Source organism: Clarias gariepinus, chromosome 4 (genome assembly GCF_024256425.1).
Source record: "Clarias gariepinus isolate MV-2021 ecotype Netherlands chromosome 4, CGAR_prim_01v2, whole genome shotgun sequence".
NCBI classification, from domain to species: domain Eukaryota; kingdom Metazoa; phylum Chordata; class Actinopteri; order Siluriformes; family Clariidae; genus Clarias; species Clarias gariepinus.
The window spans coordinates 9,987,929-10,005,246 of record NC_071103.1 but is presented as its reverse complement, the minus strand read 5'-3'; the positions used below and the strand labels follow the sequence as shown (position 1 = coordinate 10,005,246).

Below are 17,318 nucleotides of genomic sequence, written 5' to 3'. Positions count from 1 at the left end.
TTAGTTGAGAAATTTCTTTTCTAAATATGATGGGTTATGACATGTCAATCAGACCAAAAAAAAAAAAAAAAAGAGTTAATCCGAACCAGATTGTTATGAATCTAAGGGAAATGCAGAATGCTGATGAAATGCGTCATAGTTTGAGTAAAAACGAAAAAAAATGCAGGGACAAAATCTGCATTTTTCTACCTCAAACATGAACATCATGCCTCACCCTAGCTGTGTGCAATTAGTGCTTTTATGATATCACGCTACTTATAGGCCTTTAAGTTCCACTCAGTGAATCATATCACAAGGTCTATTCAATAGAATAATAAGTCATAATGAGGGATAATGAACTAATAATGTGGGACACAATACATAAACACACACAAACATTTTGAAAAGCAGATATTTGTATGATTTCTTGATACATCGTGCTGTTTACTTTGAATACTAAACAGAAATGTGGTAACCAAAGCGAAAAGAACATCTCCACAAATCACTGCTGGAGGTGCAGCAATATACTCTCGAGTCAGTATTCGATTTGATTCTTAATACCGCCTTTACATTTTAAATCAAATCAGTTCTCCATACTTTTTAAGAATAAAAAAATGCTTTTTTATTTTTTATTCATAAATAATGCAAAACATATAGTTATGTGTATATAAAACTAAAAAGGTCAACCACTGCTATGAACAAAATGTTTAATTTTGTAAGGAGGAAAAAAACAAAAGAAAACTGCAGGTTCACCAGGTCTTAATCTGATTTAATAAACTGACCTGGGGAAGATGATCGATTGAAACTTAATGAGCTCAGTAGCAGCACCTGAGGCATCATATTAACTCAAAATAGAGTCCAAATGCCCAATTTCCCGAAGGCACTTTCTCAAGCACTGTGCATGGCCAAGGTGTAGGGCTGGTGTCATTGGAAAGCTACTGAGTAACTCTGTTAATAGTTGAAACATGGCTGTGTAACTATATAACCTATAATGCATGTTAGACACTGTGATTCAGGGATATCAGACATTTCATAATGGCAGATGACTCCCAGTAATGGCGCCAGCTCGCCATGTAAGAATGTTAACCGGTGTGCCTTCTATACACTTGAGCTTCTCACCTGCCATGCGGAAGGCCTGGGTTCAATTCCCACCCAATGCCCAAACCCTAGCCACTGGATGCGGTGTTGTTCCCAAGTCTGGATAAAATAAAATAGTTGCATCAGGAAGGGCATCTGGGATAAAACCTGTGCCAAGTTTTTGTGCAGATCAGATAGTCCACTGTGGCGACCCCACAACGGTAGCAACCGAAAGACTAACAACAACATATCTGAACTTTATAGGGTGAGCAGACTGAGATGTAGAGTATGGTGTTCAACCTGTGCAATGGCATAATAGATAGTATCAGAATGCACATGTTGCACATTATTTACTGATGCATGTGACCGTAAAGTGGTTGGGAAAAATATTTGTGCTAATGCATATACACTTTATGCAGTTTGTGTTTCCTCTGTTTACACGATCATACACGGGCTGCATGAGTCTACAGTCTGGGCTAGAAAGAAATCAGCACTCTATCATACTACTGTATGTGCTTTTATTCACAAACAACTGATGGTGCTGTTGCACTTGGAATAAAAACGAAAAAGCCAAAAAAAAAGAACAAAATGCTTAAAGTGTGCATTCACAGTGGATTCAGTTATGAATCGTGATTCTTTTCTGTGACGATTCACATATCGCCACACTGACTCCAGAATCAATTTTTAAAAACCTATTACGTTTATAATAGAGATGAACCGGTCGATAGGCCAGGGAACAAAATTGGCTGGTTTTCAGCTTGATTGGCCGTGACCGGTGATCGGCCGATCAGCCTCGGATATAAATGATTCTGTACCAGGAGCAGAAGTTTCCAAGTGGCGCAACAGAAACCTTTTTATGGTGTTACATTACTAAAAATCGTGCGCATTTAAAAGCCTGCCATTTGCCCTTTTCTCCAAACTCTGTGAGCGAACCCACTAATTACACACACTTACACTAGTCTCAAAACACCGCGAGCAGTAATTAGTCAAAAATCGTGTGCGTTAGAAGTCCCACGTGCCCGTGTGAGAAGACGCACACACCCGTGTGCCCGCAGCTACTCAACCTGCGTTCTCACTGTTGAGTTTTGAGACTTTGAAGGCGTTTGAGGCAGTAAAACATTGCCGTTTCTATATAATCATAAAGGTAACCTATTTACACATTTTCATCCCTTGTGGTAGAAGTGAAATATTTGCTAAGTTTAAATTGTTATTAGAAATAATAATTATGTAGTATGACAGACATACATGCTAAATGAGAAAACTAATGGTATAAGGAACAGGCTACATTCAATTAAATCACAATTTTTTTTGTATGTTTAAAATTGTAAGAAAATCAGGTAAAAATTTTATATAGAATTGGGATATTTATAAAATCGTGATACTTATAGAATCGGCACTCCAAATCGTGATAATATCGTATCGGGAGGTTACTGTTCTGATTCCCATCCCTAATTCACAGTCTTATAGCAGGAGGGTCGACTTCCTTGTTCTATCCTTCTTTTTGTATTACTGGGTGCTTACTGCCACCTGCTGTATCGGAGAGTTTAATTAAACAAGTGTATTTGAGTATGGACATTGTTCATAGCGTGAACGCTGGCCAGTGAGGGAGAGGAAGCAATTGATCCAGGGCACGGTAAAAATCAATCGTACCAAGTGTGAAAGCAGCCTAAGACAATACTGAACCGTTAACTGTACTGTACTTAGTCACTGTGAAATTCAAGGTAAAGTATCGCTTATGTGGGTATCCCACAAAAAAGAGCCAGCACAGCAATGGATTACATCACATAGGAAAAGGAATATATGAATTAATTCCAGTCAAGGTGCTGTAACATTCAGAGGAAGCACTAATCACACTAATGACGCATACTTTTTACAATATTTCTGTCATTCCAGTACAGAGTGCGCTAGTTAGCATGCCTTTGTGTCATTGATTATCCAGTCTCTAGGAGCGCTAACAGTCGCTACTGCTTAAATTCTGCACGCCGCATTAGCTTTAATGCAAATTAGGACATAAACTCTGGCTTTGGCCTGATGATATTAGCAGGAACATTTGACTAAATACAATAGCTAATGTAGCAGAAAACTCATATATCAATATAGACACTAGAGATTACCATAATTCATTTAACACAGTTTATTTGAAAAAGGAAAGTATAAAGATAACGGATTATACATTATTAGCTAAACTTAACTATGTTTTTGTATATGTAATGTACTGTATATATAAATAATCTTTTCCCAGCATTCGAGATGTAGCGTTTAAAGACATTTCAGTTATCAGTGAGAAAAAAGTGATTTAAGAACCTCATTTAAAACACGCCACTCATAACTGTGAATCCTCGACAGCAATTTTCTGTAAATATATCTCAGACATTTGCTCCTTGTGTTGTTTCAAACATACTCTTATCAGCTGCATATATGGCCAGTTAGCCTGAGAGTTTGCATTGACACAAATGAGAATGGCTGACTCCAGCTGGGTTGTTAGCACGAGTGTATAAGTGTGTGTGGATGTGTATGTGTGTGTGTGAGAGAGAGAGAGAGTGAGAGTGTATATGCGCATTTCAAGACACTTGGGCACCACATTAATGTGACATGAGAATATGAGGATGTATGGAGAGTATTTTTAAGAACAGTGAGCTAAGCAAAACTGCCACATGGAGAAGAGGTCACTGCTAAGGATTGTGGGTAATGAGGTACATCCTGATGATTCCCTGGGATCGCAGGGGCCCTTGGTATTTCCGCCTATTTAAATATCAAGTGCATGTTTATGTACATGACTGTCATTTTTCTTTTTCTTAAAAAAAAATTTCACAGCTGTCTGGGGAACCCAAAGAAGAAAAAAAAAGTCTAGATCTTGGAGGAATTTAAAAGAAACGAATGCTTTGATCAAGTTTCAGGACAGACATGTCAAAAACACAACGGACATAAAGCTAATAAATTCAGCTCATAATCATATTCCACACGTCCCGATGTCTGCGATGCTCCTGCACAACATTCAATGTTAATAAAAAGTTATAGAAGTGATTGAACTCATGGTTGAGATATCTGATATAACCTAAATTCAAATGGGTTTCCCTTATAAGTCTGGTTTCTCTCAAGGTTTCTTCATCATGACATCTCTGGGAGTTTTCCCTTGCCTCTGCTCCATCTGGGTTACTCATTAGGGACAAATTGATAAAGGGTTAAGGTTCAGCATTTGAACATATACTGTACATAGTTACATTTTGGATAAAGTTAAACCTTTGTTTGTTTCAAAATATTTTTTATATAGGTTTGAAATTTGAAGTAATGCAATTATTTAATTATTTTTTTACTTATGTTCTTTATAAGTTATATTCTGTAAAGCTACATTGTGACAATATACTGTAAATTTTTTAGGTTTAAGGGCGATACAAAAAAACTTTAAATTGATTTCTTTTATATTTTACAGCGAATTGCCATACATTTACTTGGTAATAAAACCTGTACTGGGGTCTGACGTAAGTGTCAAATATCACCGCAGGTTGGCTCATTAGGGATAAACTGATAAAGTTAAACATTTGTACATTGCAATTATTATTTTCTTTTTTAGGTTTGGAGTTTTATTCCTGTATTGCTGCTTTGTGACATTGTCCATTGTTACAAGCTCTATATAAACTGGTGTAACCACATTCTAAATTGCTAGAACTTTATTTTTGGTTGCGATACAGTCCTGTGCAAAAGTCCCAGACAAATACAAAGAAAAGCTATAAATAAAAATAAAGATGCCTTTAAAAATAATAAAATTATTATATATAAATACTATATATAAGATTTTAAACTAAAGATAAAGAATATTACATGTATAAAAAGAATTTTGGAGAATCTGCCACAGCTCTTGAAGGAAGTCTGACTCTCATACCTGTTTCTATTTTTGTGGATAAAACTGGATTGACTTCATTATAATTTTTATCTTATGCATAGTGTTATGTAATATGTTGTTTTCTTTACTGCCATATAAACATATGTGGAAAATGTCATGTAAAATTTACTTTTTGTTGGAAAAGTAAAGTTTTAAATCTATTTAAAGATTTATTATTTTATACTTTTTTAATTTATTATCTAAATAAAGCAGAAGTGATCAAATAAACATCAAAGGCTGAATTTATATTTAAAAACCAAAAAAAAAATGCTCCCTAAGACTTTGTATACGCAAAACAAAAAGACATGACATTTCAGTTTAGTAAAACCTTGCTTTCAAAACTATATACCAGGGGTCATGAACTGATGGACTGCTGGATCGGGGTCTAAATGTGGACCGAGCAAAGTATTTCAGTATAACAAAATATGTACTTAAAATTCTAATCGCTGACATGATAAACATATGCTGCCAAAAAAGGCTTAAGATCGCCAAGTCTAGCCTTCTCATGTTATGGCATGTTGCGATCACTCACCATGCAATTATGCACATTTTTTAGCTGAAGGCAGCTCATCAAATCAAATCAGAGACAGGCCTAGAGAAGCTCACAAGTCAGAGTTTTCATGCATTTTATATTTATACACCCTGTCTCATTCCATGATCTTTCCTGGTTTTTATTTCTTTCTACATTGTTTCTACGAAACAATGCTAAAGGCTTCCGAAATAATGTAATAATCTTCTTTCAATATCATGAAATAAAGCCTTCATAGCGGCTCTAATCTGAGGTCATGTTTGTTAAGTGGTGATTTCTGAGGCTGGTACTGTAACTCTAAATGAACTTCTCCTCTGCAGCATGAGGTCGTGCTCAAGTTTTGGTCTTGCTTTCCTGGCAAGGTCTTCATGCGAGCCAGTTTCATCATGGTAGTTGATGGGTTTTGCTAATGCACTCAACAACACTGCTCTTGCAAGAACTGTTCCAGAACAGCTGACCTTCATGTCTTAAAATAAAAACAGACTGTTGTTGTTACTTAATTGTCTAATTCCATGTGGGTTATTTCATAGTTTTGGGAAAATCCAGTATTGATCTAGAATGATAACAATTAAATAAAAACAAAAAAACATTATATTATAAAGTGTGTTTAAACTTTTGACTTGTCCTGTACACACACAATGCAAAAGTCTTGAGACACCCTCGTCTCATCAAATTTTGAGAAATGCGTGCAGATGATGACAGAAGATCAGGCCGGTGATGTTGAACACAGAGTGGTTGGAACAGGTGAGAGGGGAAATGTGATTGCTGCTGTATGGCCCATTTTTTTTAATCGAATTTACATAACTCACTTATCGCCTATACCGCTTTATCCTGTATCAAAGGTCACAGGGCCCTTGAGCCCTTCCCAGAGGGCACGAGGTGGGACACACCCTGGACGCGGTGCCAATCCATCGCATGGCACACACACACACACACACACATTCACAAGCTGATTGACACACTACGGGCAATTTGGTAACACCGGAGGAAACCCACTAAGCACGGGCAGAACATGCAAACTCCATGCACACAGACCCCAAGACGGGAACCGAACCCGGATCCTGGAGGTGCAAGACGACAGTGCTAAATCACTACGTCACCCTGATGCCACTCCCCATAATTTAATTTAATTAATACAAAGAAATGAAGTGTGGTTTAAGACTTTTACACAGTACTGTATTTTCATTTTCATTTGCTTTATCTGATAACCTTTTTTTTTTTTTTTTTTTTTTAAAGATAAAGAGAACACACACACACATTATATATATATAATATATGTATATAAGTATGGCCCATTTTTTTTATATATATTTGTTTTATTTATTTTTGTTTTTAAATCAAGACATGTCTTGTGAGTCTGTGGCAAGGGTTAAAACTTGTAACATGAAGTGACACTAGGACAACATAATGGTTGAACTTTGTCTCCACTGACGCAGTTTACGTGCTTATCTTGACCTTTCATCCTTATGAGTCCTACAAAGAGATGAAAAAATAAATCCTCCACACAAACAAGCTGATCTGAATAGAATCGAGTGATACTGTGCTTCTGCTCAGTGGGCTGTTGGTTTTGATGTAACATCGCCACGTCGTTACACAATAGTTTAAGTAAACAATACGGAAACACACACAGACGGAGTGTGAAGCATGTAGACCGAGGGACACAATAGGATCTGTGCTGTCTATACCCGGGTCTCATGCTTCAACAATGCTCCATTGTCCCCCTCAACAGAAAAGTAATTTATGCAAAGATACTTTCGCCCCTGTCTGTCTCTCGGCTTTCTTTTCCCCAGCCTTTCTCTGGCCTCCGTTGTCCCGCTCGAGGTTTTCACCCGGGCGCTATCTTACCTCCTTCTTTTCAGCATCTTGGCTTGTTCTTCGACACCCTTTCGTCTGCACTCTCTTTTGTTCAACTGCATCACCTTGTCGCCTTCCATCGATCTTTTTTTTTCTTTTCTCATCTCCCACATTCATGGCCATATTATATTATTTTTTTATTTTTTTGATGTGATTTTTATATTTATTTTAATATGAGTTTTAGTTCCAGGAAGATGAATAGGCAGAGTGGAGTGTTTGAAACAAATACAGGGGAAAAAAATAAAAATTTTAAAGCCACAGACCACATCTCGCATTTCACTTCCAAATTATGTATCATTTTTCCATGGTTACTTGTATGAGAGAAATATAGAATTATTAATAAATCACAACAAATCTAATAAGTAAATGACTTTACATTAGGGAATGTGAAACTTAGTTTTAACAAATCTGTCACATTCAAACAGGCCTCTCTCTCTCTCTCTCTCTCTAAAAAAAAAAAAGAGTCTGCACAAACACAGATACAAACACACAGACACACACACACACACAGAGCTCACTCACAGCTGTAGTAATAGTGGTGTCCTGGGACGAACTCGATGCCCAGAGAGAAGGGTGTGTAGCGCAGGATCTTCTCCGAGAATCGGACAGGGCTGAAGGGTGCGTATGGAGCGTTGCACTCCCATCTCTTTATTGCCCCTTCGGTCTTATCGCACCCCTGAAACTGATGCTCGGGTACCAGATAGAGCGCCAGCGTCTCTGGAGGGCCTTGCTCAGGAGCGCCGGATGGGTAGTGAGGACACAGGATGTCCAGGTAGTCGTTCAGATTCACCTGCACCGAGTAGTCATCACTTGTTAACCTGAATGAGAGAGACAAGGGGAGAGAGAGGGAGAAGGAGAGAGAGATAAATCAGCGGGTGTATTTCTATCACAAAGAAGATTCATGGCCTTCATAGGTGTTAAAGATGGCTTCGCTCCAAGCCGACCGTGCTAGATTTCTGGAAGCTCGGTAAATCAGGGGACGTGGAAGGTTGGCAGGAAGATTTCGGCTCTTCTGTGAAATATCAGCGACAATCGATCACTCAGCCATTCTAATCAAGACTCCCCGTGCAGCTGCACCCAGTGCGCACACATATCACGGTGAGGGGTTTAGCTGCAGGCTCAAGAGAGGGAGCACGAACTCAATGATGTGAAACCATTTGTGGACTAATTAAAGAGAGAAAATTAGAGGAGGTTTGTGTAATGACTGCTCTGATTGCGAAAAGAGAATCCAGGGCTTGCTGAGTTGTGGGATGTTTAAGGGCCAAATACACTGCAAGTTCATGGCAGCTATATGCTAATTAGCGAGACAGGGAGAGAGATAGAGAGAGAGGGGGAGAGAGAGATAGAGAGAGAGAGAGACTCGTTCTTGAGCATGCACGCAACCACACACACACACATATACCAATGCTAAAGTGAAGCCCCTTTAATAGGCTGAACATTAGCATATAATAGCCCTTTGGTTGTTTGGCAAGTACACTGATTCTTGTTTACATCCCGTTGCCTTTAAGGAGCTGTTTACTAGTTTACTATCAATAAGAGAGAGATAGATAGATAAGGGCAAAGAAAGAGAGAGAGAGAAAGAAAGAGAGAGAGAGAATACATTCCCTCAAACCGCTCATGATACACCAGTGCTAAAGAAAGTTGCGTCAAATTCTAAAGAAGGTCTAATGTCCGGAGAAAAGGAAGGGAGAAAAAAAAAAAGAGAGAAAAAAAAACAGAGAAAAAGGGGGTTAGAAAACAGGGGAGAGGCGAGACACAGAGGACACAGAGGAGAAGAGTGACAGAAACAGAGAGAAAGAGAGAAGGCTAAAGAGGTGGAGAGAGCTTCTACTTTAATTAGTCGCCCTAGAGAGAGTTTGCGGAGACAGCGAGGAGACAAGATGGATTTTAATTGGTCTTTTCTGCACCACAAGTGTGTACGTGGGCATACATATGTGTGTGTGTGTAGGCGTAAGTACCACAGAACGCAAGGGATGCGAGGGCGCCCACAGAGTAGCAGCCAGGACAGGCTTTGAGAGCAAGGAGGCCAGTCCGAGTCTCTCACTGTGACTCTTTAAAAAGAGGTGACAGACCGGCATGAAACAGCGAGAAGGAGCGGGCAAGGGAACACGGTTCGAGAGGAAAGGAGTGAAAGAAAGACAGGACTGAGGGAGACACAATGGTTGGGGGGGGGGGGGGGGGGTCATCCCACCCACTAATTCATCCCAAATTAAGTGGGTGGGTGCGGAGAAGACAGAAAAGGGCTAATGAAAGAGCAGAGGAGCGGTGAGGAAGCAGGGGAATGAGGGAGAGGCAGATTTTTGAGGGTCATGAGACAAAAGAGAGAACATTATGCAAGGAAGAGTAAAGTAGGTATCCAACAGACTCTCACTACAACAGAGGTGAAACCATGCCCCAGTTATTTTAAAATATTAATGCGAAACTCAGCTGGTATGACAAGTTAGAGGTTTGGGTGTAAAAGCCAAAAAAGAACTAAAAATGTAACACATTTAACAAAAAGTTGGGTTATTTGCCTCGTATATGCGCTCAGTTGCTGATAAATTTCAACCACCAGAGGGGCACTATGCGTGTTTGGCTCGTAGATGAACTGCTTTAAGTGACGCCCCCAAAATTCCAGACAAGTCAATCAACGCTAAAAGTGAAATCATTCTACAGGTACTGTAAAACGTGCGAAATCTTACAATAACGCAGCTCGGCCACTGCAACTACTCTATTATACAGCAGCATTCCCTTTTCACATCACTGACTATATAATAATGAATATCTTTAGTTTAGATAACATAAAACGACAGAAGTTTGCAACATTTTTATTCAATTACATAACCCTGCATAATTCATATCTAACGGAATAAACTGCAGTAATTCGTGTCGATTAAACAACTTGAAGTCTATCAATCAAGGAGCGAGTCGACTCATACTGTATGTAAACAATTTACACAGAAAATCCATTATATCCAGTTTGATAAATGAGGTACCACTCAGTATTTTTTTTCTTTTTTAATAAATAAATAAGTGAATGAATAAATAAATAATAATGTATGGAATCAGCATCAGAACAATAAAATCTCACCAAACATTAATTACAATCTGGAGGAAAAAAAGGATTTATGGATGAAATGTCTTATTAATCATTCTCCATAAAAGTGCCACTCACTCTCACTCCCTCATCATCTATACTGCTTTATCCTGTATACGGGGTCGTGGGGAGTCTAGAGCCTATCCAAGGAGAGCATGAGGCGTGGTACAGTACACCCTGGATCGTGTGCCAATGCATCGCTGGGCACACACGCACATATACTGTACAGGGAGGGTGAAAAGTAACAAGGCATTGAAAATTGGTAACAAAGTCCATATTTTTAGTACAAATGTATTAATGCAAATTGTACATGTACTTTATTGCATAGGAAAATGAAAGCAAACCTTTACATTTCAACAAAGGCACATTTTTTTCCTTTGTCGCTTGGCAAAGGAGGAGGTGTACAGGACAAAGCCTCACACACTGGGGATTTAAAGGCAGTACATGTACAATCTGTGTTTATAAATTTGATTTAGAAATATGGACTTTATTACCAATTTTTTAATGCCTACTTACTTTCCACCCACCCTGTATGCACACACTTATTCACACACTACGGGTGATTTAAGACCACCAATTAGCCTAATCTGCATGTCTTTGAACTGTGAAGGAAACCGGAGTACCCGGAGGAAACCCACCAAGCACGGGGAGAACATGCAAACTCCAGGCACACATGGGAAAACTACGCCACTGTGCCGCCTCATCAAGTGTCATTTTTTTTTAATTATGTAACGAGCGGTCTTTATAAATTAGTGCACATAAAATTCAATTAAGCATACAATTGGTAAAACCTAAAACAAACCTCATGTTAAAATCAAAATTCAGTACGTTTCTACTTCTTTTTTTCCCTTGAAATTATTATTGTGCTTTTGTTTGCTCAGCATGTAGATGCAGCGCTTGAGAATTCAGCCTGAAAAACATATTTAACCTAAGAATATTGTGCGCTGCAATAGCTCTGTATAAGTACACAATATAAATTACAGTGAAGCGTCTGTGTAACTACAGATCATTCTCAGTAGGGAAGCCAGCTGTGATTACATAGGCTTAAAAATAGGTGAGTGGAGGGTGGGCCACGTGTAATTATGTGGTAATAATATAACTAAGCAAATGTTAAAACCCAAAACGGAAGCGGCAAAACTGAGCCGAGGTGACGTTATTATGGTAAAAGGCCTATAATTCACCGAGGTGAAATTAAGTGTCTCGGGAGACGTCTTCATTCTGCTTTCTAACCTGGATTAAAGGTGTTTGTGTGTGTTTGTGTGTGTTTGTGTGTGTGTGCGTGCACGCATGAAGAGGGTGATGGGATGGAAAGGAAGTGAGCGAAAGATTTTTATTGAACTCGTTCTTCCGCCACGGTGTGACCAGGGCTGTGTGTCACTTAACAGCGACCCGATCAATGACCATGACGGAGGATTGGCGATCAATCTGTGTGACGGGCCACATTGATCGCGAATCAGTCAAACGCATCGCTGGCGAGTCCCACTGATCGATACAGTGTCTGTGTTCGACAGCCTCAAGCTGCACAACACATCTCAATTAACACAGACACAACACACCTTAATTATCTCCTGGCTGGAGCAGCAGCGTGTAAAAACAACACTACCTGCACGCTATCATTTACAGTATCATGGTACCATCGACTCCAAACCCTGTGGTCAGTTACATCCGTTTACTTGTTTCCTACTCTTCCACTTGTTTTTTTTTTTTTTTTAGGTTTTGCCTTAGAGTATTAATGGGGACCTATGATGCAAAATTCACTTTTTAGTCACTTTTCAATATTTCAGAGTCTCCAGTGTGGCAGTACAGAGTTTCAGAGTTTCAAAGCAGCAATGATGGGGCCCAAGCACCTGTGCTATAGCTACCCAGGCGCACTAGAAAGACATTGGGCACATGTACTTGAAAGGAAAATACCAATACCAGTATGATATATAACCAAGGAAGTTATAAGCCACTTTTCACCATACTGTAAGTCAAATGCTTTAGATCTCACTGATCTAATATGCCAAATTCCATTGGGGCGTTTTGCAAACAATCCCATATAACTGACTGCTGTTAATTAAAGCCCATGTCATGCATAGCTAAAGTCAGTAAGATCTAAATGTCTACCGGGTTTCATGTCTATACGTGTAGGTTTGCATGAGCTATGCAGTCCTAATTGCAGCAGATTCCAACTTGTGTGCTGATTTTGAGCATGGTAAGACCTCGAAAAAACCCCATGTGCTGAAAAAAAAACCCCTTAGAAAAACAAGTGGGCATCTTCGCACTCTATGACATCAAGCCAATTAGATTTCCCCTAATTGTGACCTCACATAAGATCCCCTTCACCTGGCTTGTTGCTCAGCTCTGCTGTTCTCTAATGGGGCGTTCTCCAGGAGGAGCTAATTTATTGCACAAAGACAGGATAGGGTATAGATGATTAGTGAGTGAGTGAGTGAAAGATAAAGGGTAGGACTGAAATAAAGGGAGTGTGAGGTATGAAAAAAATGAGTTGGATGTAAGAGCTCCAGGATGGTGCAAAAGTCTGGAGCCATCTCTCATTCCCTCATATTAAATCAAACTGTGTAGATCAGGGGTAGGCGAGTTCGGTCCTAGAGAGCCACAATCCTGCAGGGTTCAGTTCTAACCCTAATCAAACACACCTGAACAAGCTAACCAAGGTCTTTAGGATTACTGAGGCTCCAGGCAGGTGAGTTCTTCTTAGGGTTGAAACTAAAATCTGCAGGACTACGGCTCTCTAGGACTGAACTTTCCTACCTCTGGTGTGGATTTAAAAAATGGGAAGAACTGTTTGACTGCGAAGTCTTTAAATATACAATTTAAAAACTGATTCCTGTTTCAAATCAGCATCAACCTCGTTTCCCCTCTCGTCTCTTCCAACCTGTCAGCATTCAGCATCACCAGTATACTAATCACTGGCCTGGTCACCTGTCATCATCTCCACCTGTTTCTCACTGGTTGGACATTTTTTAAATGATTCATAGGTCAAAACATTACTTAATCTGGTCGGGTACGGGGACTGTACTGAAAACATAGAGCCAAAAACGTGGCAAAAGTTAAAGTCAAAGAAGTCCTTGAGGAAGCCTGGAGAACTATTTCTCAAAAATACATAAAAAACAACAAACAAGAAAGTCTGTCTCTGAAAGCAAAATATATATTTAAAAAGAAATTGTGATGGCTCAAAACTCAACAGAGCTGTCTGTTAACTTGTTAAAGAATGAGTAAAATATGGAACCGTTAATTCAAACGATCCATTATTCTGATCCATTATTGCAATACATATTTAAATTTATAAAAACCATCATATAAAAACAAACCAAAAAAAAAAAAAAAAAAGCAGCACATACGTTGTCATTCATTTTATTGAGGTTGTCTTATCCCGGAACACTAGAAAGGAAGAGACGTCATTAGCACATAACGAGACTTCCCCCAGTTAATTAGATCATTCAGATTATTAGGAGGAGACGTGCTTCTTCCCAGCACCAACACAAAGCTGCTTAGCATAAACACACTTAACTTTAACTGACAGCCATGTTGTTCCTAATGTTTGACTGCTTGATTTTGGTGCCATGTTTGAGACCATGTCTTGATTTCTGTGACTGACCGGATAAAACAACTAAGGAATAACCAAGCTAAACGATGCAATTATGAAGCATGCTTAATATAAGCTCAGTTATATTTAAATGATGTAGATAATCCTCACTAACTTCATTAAAGGGAAATTTCTAAGTGCTACAAATGATTCAGGGAAACTGAATGATTTCAAGGATAAGAGCAAGACTGTGAAAGGAAGAAAAAAATCTAAAGATGTAAAACAATAATGTCACTCTTCGCCTTTACCCGTCTTTTTGAAGGGATGTTGTGAATGGGGAGCGAGTAAAAACGTGGGTGTGTAAGTAATAGTCTGTTGGATCAGACACTGATCAAGCAAGCTCGCAGCGTTTCTGTCAATCTCAGCATTTCCTTTTCTTCTACAGTTTCCCTTTCGTCTCGCTTTATCTTTCGCTTCAAAAGCTCTTCAGATTAGCCACTCCAGACGTCCTCAAAATAGTTTGATGCTCCACTCGAGGACGTAGTTAGGATGTGCACTTGGGTCAATTCGACGGCTTGAGTACTCGTCGGGGAAAATGACTGAATACTTGAGAACTCAAATTCCCAAGGAGGATTGTGCTTCTACAATTTTACAAACTTTAGCTTAACAAGAGTTGATCAAAATTGCCCAGTGAAACTATTTTCACAATTTTGCCTCTGTACATATCACTAAAGTGAAAATACTTCACTTGGCTTTTATGTCTGTGGGTTTTTCTGTATTCATTCTGTTGCTCAAGAAGCTCGTGAGCTGCATCCAGTGTAGGTTTTGCATTATTATGCATATAAAACTGTCTGTAGTGTCGGCCCCAAGGCCAGTTAGAAAAATGGGATGGTTACATCAGGAAGGGCATCCTGGTGTAAAACCTGTGCCAAAGTTGTGTGCGGATCAGATGGTCCGCTGTGGTGACCCCTTGATGGGAGCAGCCGAAAGAAAGAAAGCTACTGATTGTGCAGCACCAGACTATTAGTTTTGCAGCGATAGCTCAAAACTTTGACAAGCCCTTTGTGTTTTTGTGTGTTCTTAGTGGTTTGCATCTTGAGATAAACCCATGGTATTTTAGATTCATGAAGGTGTCTCTTAAATGTACAGTAGGTCCCCTATATACGAGCATTTAAGTTACAATTTTCGAAGATACGAACATGCGTTTGTGCATGTTTAATAGTGGAAGTTAAATCACATGTCGGAAGCAAACATATAAGCAGCAGCCATGAAGCTGGTACTGCTAAGAAGCGGCAAGTAATAATGATGGTACCAACCATCAGCACGACTCTAAAGAACAACGACAAGATCATGTGCCAGTTGTGTTAATATCCTAGTACCTAGACAATGTTTTTTAGACTTTTGAACAAATTGGACTTACGAACGAGCTCGAAAAAGGAACTCATTCATATGTAGGGGACTCACTGTATACTTTGAGAGTGACACACTACCTTCTCCAGAGTGTTCTTGAAAAAAGTCTACATCTTAAGCACATTTTGATCACTTCATTTCAAATTCATTGTGATGATGTGTAAGAGCAAAATTGTGAGAATTGTGTGACTAAGTATTTATAGACCCAACAACTTTTGGATTATAACAAGGGGCTCCAATGGTATGGTTTGGACTAACTGGCATCTAAAAGCTAAACAGCCTCTGCAACCCACATATTTATTTATTGCCAGTGGATTGCTGAAACCAAAACATTATTGCCCCATTTCTGGAAGAACTTCAACTTTAATTGTTGGAAAATGTTGCAACAAAAGTTAGAAGGTCATCATGCACTACAGATTATTCCAGGATGGGATGGAAATATTCCGCCCTATGCAAGAAGTCTACTCACACACAGCAACGTAGTGGAGCCAAAACGGAACCATTACAGGGCAAGCTACATGGTTTGAATAATGGATAAACATTCATAGTAAATGTTAAAAAAGTGTGTGAACGTGAGTGTGTGTGAGAATGAAAATGGAAAGCTAGCGGCAGCACCAGCACCAGCACCTTTGATCCCTTTATGAAAGAGAATAATTAAAGCATGAACAATTCCATGAGCATAGTGGAGGAATACAAAACAGGCCCGAATTGCATGATTACCGAAACAAGCAGTGCTCTCGAGTCTTCGTTGTTCTGTAAGCGAGGGCGTAATTGCTAAATGGGCCTGATAATTGAGGAACAATGCTATGTTGTCCACATGAAAACATATAAACATGGTGGAAAGCTTAGTAAATTGTAAAAAAAAATAAAAAATAAAAAGGGAGATGTGGGAGAGCTAGAGAACAAACAGTGGGGTTAGAGTACTTTTGGTTAAAAGATGAAGGAAAAGATGGGTCTGTAAAGGAAAAAGGTGATAAAGAAAACAATCTACGGATGTATGGCTATAGACTTACAGTACCATGTAAATAAATGTTGTAGAGCATGGATACCTTCAAAAAAAAAACACACTATGAAGCTCAGTAAACAGTAATTAATTAATCAAAGTCTCTATTTGGCATGGCAATGCTTTGAGGACCCCTAATTTGTGCAGTTTTTTTTAAGGAGATTAGCCAGTAATTTTAATTGAGCATCCTGCAGAACCACCCACAGTTTTTTGGGGACTTGGCCTGTTGCACTTGATTATTTATGTATTTTTTGCATACAAAAACCCATACCGGCACGGTGGCATAGTCGACAATTAGCACTGTTGCTTTGAACCTCCAGGGTCTGTTTTGCATGGAGTGTGCATGTTCTCCCCGTGCTTTTTGTGGTGGGTTTCCTCTGGAACCTCTGGTTCCCTCCCACAGTCCAAAGACATTTGGATTAGGCTAATTGGCGTTCCCGAATTGCCCATAGTGTGTGAACGTTGACTGGAAGTCCTACTACGGACATAAAATTGGTCGCCATTGGTCTTCACCGTCCCTAGTTGGACTACAGAGGTTCCTAGATGGATAGATACACACCCAGGTTGTGCCCACACAAGGTTGCCCAAGACTTTTGCACAGTGCAAGCCAGAGGCAGCAGTGGCAAGAACAAGCTCCCAAAAATAACACAAGGAACAAACCATGAGAGAAACCTTTATCTTTTTCTTTAAAAGCCCTTAAGATTAGCCACTACAGACATCCTTTCAATAGTTTGATGCTCTTCTTGAGGATGTAGTTAGAATGTGCACTTTAGTCATTTCGACTTGAGAACTCATCAGAAAAAATGACTAAATACTCAAGAAATCAAATTCCCAAGGAAGTGGGTGCATCTATAAAAAAGAACTTTAGCTAGCTAGTGATACAAGCTTTGGGGTATAACAAAGATCTCCATTACTGAAGTCTCTATAAATAACAGCCACTTGTAGGGCTTATGTGGGCTTAAAGCCACTGCTATTACAAAA

General features: G+C 39.2%; 1 protein-coding gene across 1 annotated transcript in view; it reads right to left on the bottom strand.

The window, feature by feature from the left end:
* si:dkey-246i14.3 (ephrin A4) overlaps window positions 1–17,318 on the bottom strand; it is a 50,273-nt gene that overhangs the window by 8,209 nt on the left and 24,746 nt on the right. The window contains exon 2 of the mRNA XM_053493766.1: window positions 7,842–8,137. Within this exon, the coding sequence (XP_053349741.1) occupies window positions 7,842–8,137 (296 nt within the window). The remainder of the gene's footprint in view (window positions 1–7,841; window positions 8,138–17,318) is intronic.